Below are 12013 nucleotides of genomic sequence, written 5' to 3' on the forward strand. Positions count from 1 at the left end.
AGAATCCCGGGCCCCCACCCTGGCTGCGTGCAGGAGACCCCGGGCACCCCACCCCCAGCCCGGGTTCAGCTGGTGCCGGGCGCAGCCACTCAGGACGGTGACATCAAAGAAACAATGCCCGTTTGGTTCCAAACGTCTTTACTGAACCACGGCGAGCGCCGCTGGGCCCGTGCGCTCTGGCGGCCCCTGTGCTGGGCTCGTCCGTGCGCGGGTGAAGCCGCAAGACCATGAGAAGCGGGGAGGCTGGGGGCCGGCACTGAGTTCACACCAGCTGCGGGCGGGGGCTGCGCGAGGGCCTGAGGGACGGAGCCCCAACCTAGAAGTGCGTTCTGGACAGCAAAGCCCGACTCCCTGCTGAGCAAGACACCACCAGGACGGCACAGAGCTGCCGAGGCACGGAGCTGCCGGTGCCGGCGAGGCCCGGGCTGCCGGCGCACCTCGGCGCTTCCGCGTCCCACCGCGGAGCCGGGAGGCGGCGGGCACAGGCCGCGTCTGCTCACTTTTACAAAATGCACGAAGTCCCAAAATACGAAATCGGACACAAGTGTAGACATCGCACGGCAGGCACTGAGGGCAGGCGCCGCCCGCTCCTCTCCACGGCTGAAGCGGGCTCGGCGGGGTCGGCGGGGGCGCATGCCGCGTGGGGGGTGGGGGCGGGCCCAGCAGCACGAGACAGTCTGGTCCTTGGCCTTTGCCCCCGTTACCGAGCGTCCAAGAGGGACTAAAGCAGGGACGCCGCTCACTCCAACCCGCTTAGATCCCTGCGGCTGCGGCCCGCGTGCCCCCAGCCCGGAGCGGCGCCTAGAAGCCGATCTTGCCGCGGCTCATGGAGTAGCCCAGCTTGGCCTCGTTGTTGATGAAGGACATGAGCCCCACGTAGGTCTCGATGAGCAGCGGCCGCTCCAGCACCAGCACGCCGCTGCCCTGGCCGGGCCCCGGGCTCTCCCTCTGCGCCTTCTTCACGGCCTGGATGAGCAGCGTCTTGAAGCTCTCCAGCTAGAGAGAACACGGGCGTGACCATGACCAAGGCCAAGGCCCAGCCTGCGCTCCCAGCCCCCTGCGGGGCTGCCTCCGGCCACGCCCGGGGGCCTGACCCGCAGGTCTCACAACGGCAGTGCCGGGGGCCCAGCCAGGCCCTGGGCTCCGCTGCGGCCCCGAGGCTGCGTCTCCCGCCCCTGGCAGCCTCCCTCGCGCCGTCAGAGCCACGCTCGGTGGCAGCCGGCAGCCCGCACGGCCACTCACGCGTAGCCACCAGGATTTTTAGAACAAGCTCAGGGCGGGTGTCTGGTACAACATTTAAGACGCCGAAGACCCCCGCTGGGACGCCCACGTCCCAAGTCAGAGGCCTGGGTTCGAGTCCCGGCTTCGCTTCCAATTCCAGCTCCCTGCTCATGCGCAGCCTGGGAGCAGCACTGCTGGCCAAGCTGGGCCCTGCACCACGGGGGAGACCCGGAAGAAGCTCCTGGCTCCCGACGGGCGCAGCTCTGGCCACGTGGGCAGTGAACCAGCGGATGGAAGACCCCTCCCTCCTCTCCTCTCTAACTCTACCTCTCAAATAACTAAAATCAAACAAAACTAAAAACAAAAAGCGTGGGCACACGCACTGAGCCGCCACTAGGGAGGCCCACGTCCCGAGCGCAAGCCCCTGCTCCGGGCCCCAGTCCGGCTTCTTGCTCACGCGCTGGGAGGCAGCGCAAGGTGGCCCCGGCACGTGGGTTCCTGCCACCCACGTGGGACCCGGCAGAGCTCCTGCCCCAGCCTGACTGCTGTAGCACCTGGTAGCAAACCAGGGGCTGGGACCTGCCCGCCGTCTCCCCCCCCATCTCCCTCTCCCTCTGTCTCTCCCCACGTCTCCCTCTGTCTCTCCCCCCATCTCCCTCTGTCTCTCCCCACGTCTCCCTCTGTCTCTCCCCCATCTCCCTCTGTCTCTCCCCCCATCACTCTGCCTTTCAAACCTTTGAAGCCCCGCCCCACGCCCCCCCCCCCACGCTCGCTGCGGCTCACCTGGCACAGGGAGGCCGTCTTCTCGTCCATGCCGGCCATCGGGTGCTCTATGAAGGTGGTGTACGGCACGTTGGTGGACCAGGGGTTCCACCTGTTGATGAAGGACGGCCGACTCTGCTTGTCCCACTGGATTCGGATCCCAAGACCTTCTCGCCTGAGGGGTGAGGACAGGGAGGCCGACTGAGAGCCCGGCCCACAGGCTCCACTGGCACGGCCTCAGGGTGCGGGGAGCCCCCAGGCCAGGGCACAGGCTCAGGGTGCAGGGAGCCCCCAGGCCAGGGCACAGGCTCAGGGTGCAGGGAGCCCCCAGGCCAGGGCACAGGCTCAGGGTGCAGGGAGCCCCCAGGCCAGGGCACAGGCTCAGGGTACAGGGAGCCCCCAGGCCAGGGCACAGGCTCAGGGCGCCAGGAGCCCCCAGGCCAGGGCACAGGCTCGGGGTGCGGGGAGCCCCCAGGCCAGGGCACAGGCTCGGGGTGCGGGGAGCCCCCAGGCCAGGGCACAGCTCAGGGTGCGGGGAGCCCCCAGGCCAGGGCACGGCCTCGGGGTGCGGGGAGCCCCCAGGCCAGGGCACAGGCTCGGGGTGCGGGGAGCCCCCAGGCCAGGGCACAGCTCGGGGTGCGGGGAGCCCCCAGGCCAGGGCACAGGCTCGGGGTGCGGGGAGCCCCCAGGCCAGGGCACAGCTCGGGGTGCGGGGAGCCCCCAGGCCAGAGCACAGACTCAGGGTGCGGGGAGCCCCCAGGCCAGGGCACAGGCTCGGGGTGCGGGGAGCCCCCAGGCCAGGGCACAGCTCGGGGTGCGGGGAGCTCCCCCTCAGCTCTCCCCTCGCTCAGCATGGGCAGCACGAGGCCCGGCCCCGTCACTCCCCGCGTCCCAGGTCTTTGTTAAACACCGGCGGGGGCTCGACTTCTGTGACTTCCCGAACTCCTCCGGCCCCCACCTGTCACTCAGCCAAGGCAGGAAGAAACCCTTAGTGACAGCTGTCAATCACACCTCGTTCAGACAGGAACCGCAGCCCGCTGGACGCCAGGGCGGCTCGGCCGGCGGGGGAGGACAGAGGGAGCCACACGCCGGCTCCACGCACCGAGACCCCAGGCGAACCCTCAGGCCCACAGCTGCCTCCGCCCACGGCCGTGGGGCAGGCTGAGGGCTGGAGGCCGAGGCCCACTCCCGGGCCTGGCCTCTCCCCGCGGACTGACCTGTTGAGCGACTTGGGGGGGAACTGGAACTCGCCCCACGAGATGGTGTCCACCGCGCTGAGCGCCACCCGGACCACCTGCTGGCACTGCAGGCCGACGAAGTCGTACTTGCAGACGAGCAGCGACCGCTGCGTGACCAGCACCAGCCGCTCCTTCTCGTTGTTCCAGTGGTCCACCCTGCGAGGGGACGGCGGTCGCGCGGGGCGGGCTGGGGCGGGGGCCGCCCCCGCCCCGGCCCCCGCCCCCCCCGCCCGCGCTTACTCGGTCAGCAGCCACACGCCCTGGATGTCGCCGTCCTCCACGGGCCGGACCACCACGCGGATCTCCTCCACCGCCTGCTCGATGGTGCCGGGCTGCGCCGCGGCGCGGGCAGCGGTCACTCCCCGCCCGGCCCGCGGCCCAGCCCGCCCCCGCCCCGCCGCGCGCCCGCCCTCACCCGGAACACGAAGTACTCCTTGACGCGGGCGCGGCGCGTGGGGTCGTGGACGCTGAGCGGCCACAGCGTCTGGCGCAGAGGCGAGCCGGCCCCCGGGCGCCCCCCGCCCGGGCCGCCGCTCGCCCCGACCTCCTCGCCGGCCGCCAGCACGGCCGTGGGGCTCGTGCCCGCGGAGTCCACCGAGTCCCGCAGCTGCAGCATCGCCGCGCCCGACCCCGACCCCGTCCGGGTCTTGGGCCCCGCACCAGATCTCGACGCGGCCGCCGTCGCCTTGACCGCCGCCGCCGCCCGGCCGTCTGCCCCGCCGCGCCCCGCCCCACCCCCGAGAGGGCCATCACGATTGGCTCCAACTCTCCAGCCCCGCCCCCGAGCCCCACCCCCGCCCGCGCCAGTAGACGCTCGCGATTGGCTCTTCCCCAGCCATCCTCCACGATTGGTTCCGCCCCGACGCCGTTCACAATCACTCCCGCCCCTCGCTGCGCCGGAAGCGGCCTCCACGCTCGGACCCACTTCCTGTTTACACGGGGGCGGGGAAGTGGGTGGGGCCGGGGCGGTTGCCAGGGAGACGCGGCCGGCTGGGGGCGGAGCGGCCAGGGCCGAAGACCGCGGGGCCGGGCGGGGAGGGACGAGCGCAGCCCGCGGTGGGGACCCCACGGTCATTTCGCCCGAGGTCCTCCTGCCTGCTGGAGCGAGGGCGGGGGCGTGTGCGCGTGGGGGAGTCCGCGTGGGAGGGGCGTGTGCGCGTGAGGGACGTGTGCACCTGGGGGCGTGTGAGGGGCGTGTGCCCGTGCGGGATCTGTGCACCTGGGGGCGAGTGCGCGCGGGGGGAGTGTGCGTGGGAGAGGCCTGTGCGCGAAGGGGCGTGTGCACTTGGGGGCGCATGTGTGTGGGAGGGGCGTGTGCACCCGGGTGTGTGTGCTCGTGGGGGGTCTTGTGCCCCTGGGGGTGTGTGCGCGGGCATGTGGGGCCGCAGGGAGCGCACCCACGGGTTTGGTGGAAACAACGCTGCGCCCCCGCGCCGTGGCCCCCTGGGAGGCAGCGCCTCACACAGGTTCGGGCGCCCACAGCCCCTGTGACGTCACTGCCGCCGCCCCCACTGGTGCTGAGGGGCCGGGACTGCCCTGTCCCCTGGGCCACCGCCCCCACCCCAGCGCGGCTGTGCCCCTGTCAGCGCCCGGGGACCTCGCGGCCCTAATGTCCACTCCTGTGTCCCTGCCATTGTGTGTGCATACATGAGCGTGTGCCTCCTGTGTGATCCCGTGTGTGTGCGTGCCCTCTGACCCCTGGCGTGTGCTCTGTGCGTGTGCATGTGCCCTGTCTGCTGGCCCCTTGCACACGCGTGGTGCCTTGGGCTTCCACTTGCAGAGCTGCTTCCCCGGGTCTGAGCGCCCCCTCGTGTGCAGGCCACAGCGGAAGGCTCCGGTGGGAAGCGCCGGCACAGCCGTGCCCTCGTGGTGTGTGACGAAGGCGGTGGCAGGCGCCGTAGCGGCCTCAGGACTTCGCTCCCGGGAAGCTGGCGTTCCGATGAGTGTGCAGGCCGGCGCGCTCCAGACCCGCCAGGCCCGGCTGAGGCGGCTGCTGCGGCCCTGGGCAGCCATGGCCGGTGCCACCCCTGCGCTGGGCGGGGCGGGGGTCCCAGTGCTCAGGGCCTTCGTCCTGTGGGGAGCGCCTGGCTGGGGGAGGGAGGACGCTTCCCCGGGCAAAGCCGAGCAGGGGTCCCGAGCCCCTGGGGATGTCAGTGTCCCCGAGGTGCCCCCTGCACAAGGGCCTGAGAGACGGGGCAGGCGGTGCACCTGCGAGGCAGGAGTCAGCCATCCGCCCGTGTGAGAGAGTCAGCCATCCGCCCGTTGCCTGGTCACGCCGGGCAACGGAACCCCACAGCCTGCCCTGGGGGTGGCTCCTCTGCCTGCACCAGGTGGGCTCCCCAGTCCCGCAGCGCTGAGCGGGGAACCCGGGGAGAAGTCTCTGATCCCCACTCAGCAGCCCTGTGTCCTGGAGGAGGGGGAGAGGGAGAGGGAGGAGCGGGGGTGGGGAGGAGGAAGAAGAGGAGAAGGAGGAAGGGGGGAGGGGGAGGAGACACAGCAGGAAGGACGGGACCGCCTCCCCAGATCAGCCCGGTGAGAACACAGCTCAGCTCTCAGCTCTGCCCAGCGCCCGCCTGGCCTGCCAGGTGCATTCTCTGCACTAAACCACGTGACCTTGCTGTCCCCAGGCCGAGTGGGCTCTCTCTCTCTCTCTCTCTCTCTCTCTCTCTCTCGGGTTCTGTCCCTGCTGCTCTGATGGACGCCCGACCCCATTAAACCTTGCTGCCCTGCTGACCACTGCTCTCTGTCTCGTGCCTGAATTCTTCTTTGCATGAAGACGAGACCCCACCCCACCCATCGCCGCTAACACCCAGCAAGGCGGGCAGGAGTGACCCCTGGTCACCGCGGGACCTGCAGGCAGGCGTCCTGTGAAGGGTGGGCAACTGAGGCCTGGTAGGGGCTCGGCTGATGGCCCCAGACAGCTGGGGGCCGTGCACAGGAGCGGAGCTGGGCCTGGAGTCCGGCGGGCAGGGGGCAGTGACCGAGGGGGGAGCTTGGGAGTGGATGTCCCAGCAAGCCCAGGGGAGGCCGGGGGCCCTGGAGCTGGAAGTCCAGGGGGCAGCTCCCTCCGAGACCGCCGGGGGGGGGCTCCTGCTGTGCGTCCCCTCTCCTCTGCCTCTGAGTGACAGCAGTGGGATCCGGGGAGTCCCCACCCCACGTCGTCCCCACCGCCCGCAGCCCGGGGGCCGGGGGCTGCAGCTGAGAGGCAGTGTTTGGGGGGTGGGGGCACAGTTGCGGCTGAGATTCTTGCTCTCCACCCACACACAGGCTGGGCCAGGGGAGGCTGCTTGCGGCCGGGGTCTGGCTGGGGGTCCCCAGACCGGGGAGCTCCTTCCTGGGGCTCTAGGAGGCTGTTCCCACATCCGTCAGCAGGTGGCAGCGTCGCCCAGGCGCTGCCTTCGACTGGAGCGTTCAAGCCCCGCATGAAGTCCTCACTGTCTTATCCCCCTAAATCCTCGATTTCCAGATGTTGTGGGTTAGCGTCTCGCAAAGCCAGTGGTCCCACCATCGACATCTGTTCCTGACGGGCGGCCGTGGGGGCCGTGGGTGGTCCTGGGGAGAGGTCCCACGCAGGGGTCTCGCACCCCCCAGAGGCGGCTGCACCTCGGGCCCTGCCCCAGGAGCACCCCCCGGCCTCCTCCTCCTTGGACCGGGCTGCTGAGGTCGTCTTTCATCCTGGGCCTGGCAGAGCCGCGTCCTCCGGGGCAGACGGAGTGAGGTGGGTCCTGGGACGTGGGGAACCGGCATCCCAACGTCCACGCATCTTGGCCAGGGGCCTGGGACGCCGGCTTGTGTGCAGGGTGCCCGTCAGCTCCGCACAGTCGTGTCCCCAACAGCTGGCACTGCTGCCGACACGAGTGTCGTCTCCTGGGCTTGGCGCCGGCCGACGCTAAACAGCACCTCCGGGCCGTGTCCCCCGTGTCCAGGCCCTGCTGCCCCCGTGCTCTGCCCCACAGCGAAGGGGAGGGTGGGTCAGTCGGCCACTCGCGCAGGGCCGCACTGTATCCACTTCACCCTCGAGGACGCCGAGCCCCGGAGTGCTGGGGCGGGGGTCGCACGAGAGAATTCAGAGGAGACGCAGGGCAGGGTCAGCAGCGGGCAGATGTTCAGCAAGAGAAGCACACCCTCTGGGGGGCCCCCCCACCCCGAGCATCGGGCTGGCCCTTTCTGTGGTCGGGGGCACTGGGTGGGGTGGGGGCTTTGGATGGGATTTTCCAGGAATTTGGCGACTGCCCATTTTCTGGCTTTTTTTTTAAGGAAGCGTCACATGTGCCGTAGTGTCAGGTGCATGATGGGAGTGGGAGTGTCCGCCGGGGTGACGTCACCATGGCCGGCGGCCATCACAGGCACACAGTTGGCAGCCATGCCCAGTGTTCTGGGCTTGTGCTGGTTGCAGCCCTGGGGGAGGTGTGGTCACCTCTCCTGCGGCCGCTTCTCCGGCCCCTGGCTGACTCCTGATCTGCAGCAGAACAGAGCAGCCCATCCAGGCCGGGCAGCCGGTCAGGGCAGGGGCTCGGGCCCAGGCCCTGGACCCCAGAACCCTGGGTCCTGCCCGCCACGCTTGGGCTGCGTCGCCTGGCTCGCTACGTTCACCACCCATCAGTCCTTCCACGTTCGTTTCTCTTCTGGGGCAAATTCCAACGTTTAGAAATGGCCATGGCGTCCCTGAAGCCCACGTGTCCAGGGCGTGGCCGCCAAGGTCTTCTGCCACCCACAGCAAGGGGCAGCTGGTAGGCGGGGCCTGGGGTCGCCATCAGATTGGCTGGGGCTGTTGTTGGACGCCCAGGGCTGGACTCCCGCGGCCCCCTAAGGAGACACAGAGGGGCCGGCTGGGGCTGCTGCCGCCGCCCCGTCTCAGCTGTGAACCCCCAGACCTGGGAGCCGGAAGTGGTGTGTCCGGGTGCTTCTGCTGCCCGAGCTGGAGTGGACCTCAGCTGCCCGGGGCCTCCTTCCTGAGCCTCGTAGGTTCCCGGTGCAGCGTTTCGGGCGCAAGGCTTTGCTGTCTCCGGCTGTCCCAGAACCGTGCTGGGTTTTACGGAGGCCTCCCAGCAGGCGTGTGTGCCGAGACTTGGGCGCTGTGCTGAGCACCGTCCCCAGGGATGGCCGTGGGCACCTGCTGACGGCGTTGGCATGAATCATCGGCTCACTGTCTGGTCAGGAAAAACATTAGGGAGCATCCAGACGGGACAGCAGACGGGCCTCTGTCCCTGGGAGCGTTAAAGGATGTTTCGAGTTTCTCTCCGCGGGGCTCGCTCCCGGCTCTGGGCGCACTGGAGTCGGCCGCAGGCAGGAGGGGCCGGGCCCTGGCGAGGAGGCCCGGCGGTTTGCTTTGGAAATTAGCACCAGGAATTATCGGCCGGGCCGTGGACCGACTCTGCCCCTCCCCTGTTGTTCTTCCCTTGCCAGCGGCTGTCTGATTATTTCCAGCAGAGAACAGGCACGGACCCCGCGAAGCAGCGTCTCAGCGATGCCTTTCCCTAAAGCTGGAGCAGCCGTCAGCCAGATGTGGGAGCAGGGGCCTCCAGACCGCACCCCAGCCCGTGGGACACGGTGCCACCTGCAGGCCTGTGTGGCCGGGAGGGCGGAGAAGGGGCCCGCCGGGACACTGGCTTCAGCTCCCGACTCCGGCTTCCTGCTAACGGAGACCCTGGGAGGAAGTGCGGTGATGGCCAAATATCCGGGTTCCTGCCACCCACCAGGGGCTTTGGGCTGGGATTCGAGATCCCGGCTACCCCGGAGTCCCCCACAAGGGGGCAGGGCCCCAGCAGTCCGGCCGTGGTGCTTCCTGGGATGGTCGGAGCGTGCCCCATCACCCTATAGTCCCTGCACTTTCTGAAGTTTCCAAGGCTTATGTTTAAGGCATTTGCACCGTGAGGGGTGGGGGAAGAGCCTCTCCTTTCAAATGAATAAATAAATCTTAAAAGAAAAAACCTGGGGAGCCGGCGCTGTGGCGTAGCGGGTAAAGCCCCTGCCTGCACTGCCAGCACCCCACATGGGCATGGGTTTGAGTCCTGGCTGCTCCACTGCCAATCCAGCTCTCTGCTGTGGCCTGGGAAAGCAGTGGAAGATGGCCCAAGTCCTTGGGCCCCTGCACCCGCGTGGGAGACCTGGAAGAAGCTCCTGGCTCCTGGCTTCAGATCGACGCAGCTCCAGCCATTGTGGCCATCTGGGGAGTGAACCAGTGGATGGAAGACCTCTCTCTCTCTCTGCCTCTCCTCTGTCTGTGTAACTCTTTCAAATAAATATAACTTTTTTTAAAAAAATTACCAGTATAACTTGTGGGGGAAAACCAAGAGGAAGGGGGCGTACCTGCTGTGAGTCCCGGGTGGGGGGCTGGCAGGGACCTGGGGTGAGTGAGGCTGGGGGCAGGCACTGTGGCCCTGTGCCGGTGCAGGAGGGCAGAGAGAGACCTGCGCGGTGAGTCAGCATCTGTAACCGTGACAGCTGAGCCACAGGCCAGCGACACTGCCGTAACGGTCCCACCGACTGTGACCCTTCTATGGAGACGCCAGGATGCACACTCGCGGGAGGTACCAGCCGTGTTCTGCTGTGTGACTGAGACCTGTTCGCTCTGCGGAAACTGCTCTGAACGCGGGAGAAACACCCACAGGGGCAGGTGCCTGGCTGGGCGCCCGCACCCGTGTCGGGTGCCGGGGTGGGAGTCGAACCGCCGGCTCTGACCCCGGCTGCCCGCTGACTCAGACCTGGAGGGCAGGAAGTGATAGTGGATGGAGTTCCTGGCTCCTGGCTTCTGCCTGGCCCAGCCCAGCCATTGTAGACATTTGGGGAATCAGCAACTGAGCGCTCGCTCTCCCAAATCAATCAGTCAATAAATAAACATCCTCCTTTGAAAACAAATGAACAGGTATCAGCTCTGGGCTCCCTCCAGGCAGTCAGCTGTCTGAGTAGGAGCACACCAGCCCTTAGACAGCAGGTGCGGGGCTGGGCGGGGCTGGGCGGGGCTGGGCGGGGCTGGGGCCTTGCTACCTGCATGCCTGTGCGGAAAGGTGCGCTCATGCTGCCTGGTGAGTTTCACCCGTCCACATCTGTGCCTAAGCATAACTGGGAACGCGGAAGACCAGAGACTGCCTGTGTGGGCTCCCCTCCCTGCAAGGGCTCCTGGGAAAAGGCCAGGTGGGCCCTGGGGGAGGTGAGCAGGTGTCTTTTCATCACAGAGACTGGCAGCAGGAAGCACCTGTGCTCTCCCCACCTGGCACCTGCCCAGGACTCCCCACCTGCTGGCTGCCCCCCTCCCGGCACCTGTCCTCTCCCCACCTGCTGGCCGCCCCCCCCCCAGCACCTGTCCTCTCCCCACCTGCCAGTGCCCACCCACCTGGCACCTGTCCGCTCCCCACCTGCCGGCGCCCACCCACCTGGCACCTGCCCAGGACTCCCCACTGGGCAGGCGCAGGAAGAGGCAGACTTGCTGTGAGGCCGGCAGAGCCGGGGCTGCAGGGGTCCTTTCCAGCGTGGAGTGGGGGTGGGGGTGCTGGAACTGTGACGTGGTTCTGTGAGACTGGCAGCACCCATTCTCATTGCCGTGTGGAGACCTGGACTGAGTTCCGGGTTCCGGGTTCCTCACTTCGGCCTGGCTGTTGCGGGCATTTGGGGAGTGAACGAGCACTTGGAATATCTCCCTCCATCGTCTCTCTGCCTTTTTTTCTTTTCTTTTTTACAGATGTGTTTATTTATTTGAGAAGCAGAGTAACAGAGACAGAGAGAGAGGTCTTCCATCTGCTGGTCCCCTCCCCAGATGGCTGCCACGGCCAGGGCTGAACCGATCTGAAGCCAGGAGTCAGGAGCTTCCTCCTGGTCGCCCACCTGGGTGCAGGGGCCCAAGCACTGGGCCATCTTCCACTGCTCTGCCAGGTGCATTAGCAGGGAGCTGGATCGGAAGTAGAGCAGCCGGGACCTGAGCGGGAGCCTCTGTGGGATGCTGGCGCCACAGGTGGAGGCTTAGCCCACTACACCACAACACTGGCTCCATCTCTGCCTATCACATCAAATGAAAATAAATAGAAAGTTTCAAAACTGCCCAGAACTAGCACCCACCAGACAGTTAAGGGAGGGGCCCAAGCCAGGCCCTAAACAGCCCTGGGATGGGGCTCTGGGCTGGGAGGATTTTCGGGTGCAGACTCAGTACCTGGGGGCGGAGCAGGGGACACTGAGCCAGGCTGTGGGGGGTGGGGGTGGGGGCAGAGGGAGAGCCGGGGTCAGGGAGAGCCGACTGGAGCTGTGTGTGGGGTATCTGCAGGCAGGGGCGTCAGCCTGGGGCTGGGACACCTGTGATGCCTCCCCGGGTCCCTGGGCTGTGCAGGCAGCAGAGTGCAGAGCTGAGCCTGGCCCGGGAGCCAGCCCCACGTGCAGTTCCCAGCTGTGCAGCTGACACGCGGGGACATGGGTCCACCTCTTCTGTAAGCTTTGCGTCCCCATCTGTAAGGCAGGGGCCACAGCAAAGCTGGCCTGACAGCCCCGCCCACTAAGACGACCCTCAGGTCGCGGCAGTGTAGGGGGCTCTGGTGTGGGTACAGCTTCATCTCCATTGCACGCCGGCACCTGAGTGGGTGGGGTCTCTACCCCTCCCTGCCCCACGGCAGGTGCTGGAGCAGGAAGGCACAGGCAGGAGGGGCTGGCCACTCCCCTGGGAGACGGTGACCAGGAAGGGCCCCGCCCAGACCCTCCCTCCGCCATTCTTCAGAAAGTGCCTGCAGCCCCTGGCCCCCTGGTCCGCGCCCTGGGGCAGGTCCCTTCCAAACCTACACCGGGTGTAACCGAGACAGGAGCCCGCCCAG

The 12013-nt window shown here is 67.9% G+C and overlaps 1 protein-coding gene across 1 annotated transcript; it reads right to left on the bottom strand.

The window, feature by feature from the left end:
- Nucleotides 1-121: 121 nt before the first annotated feature.
- TPRG1L (tumor protein p63 regulated 1 like) lies at nt 122-3949 on the bottom strand. The gene is made up of 5 exons (XM_051839686.2): nt 3637-3949; nt 3462-3553; nt 3201-3377; nt 2005-2158; nt 122-996 (listed from the first exon to the last, which is right to left on the bottom strand). Exons 1-5 carry the CDS (start codon nt 3835-3837, stop codon nt 802-804), a joined length of 819 nt encoding a protein of 272 aa, XP_051695646.1. The 5' UTR covers nt 3838-3949; the 3' UTR covers nt 122-801.
- Between the last annotated feature and the right edge of the window lie 8064 nt (nt 3950-12013).

The sequence above is a fragment of the Oryctolagus cuniculus genome, chromosome 7 (genome assembly GCF_051225735.1).
Source record: "Oryctolagus cuniculus isolate XC-2025 breed Fujian yellow rabbit chromosome 7, ASM5122573v1, whole genome shotgun sequence".
Lineage (NCBI taxonomy): Eukaryota > Metazoa > Chordata > Mammalia > Lagomorpha > Leporidae > Oryctolagus > Oryctolagus cuniculus.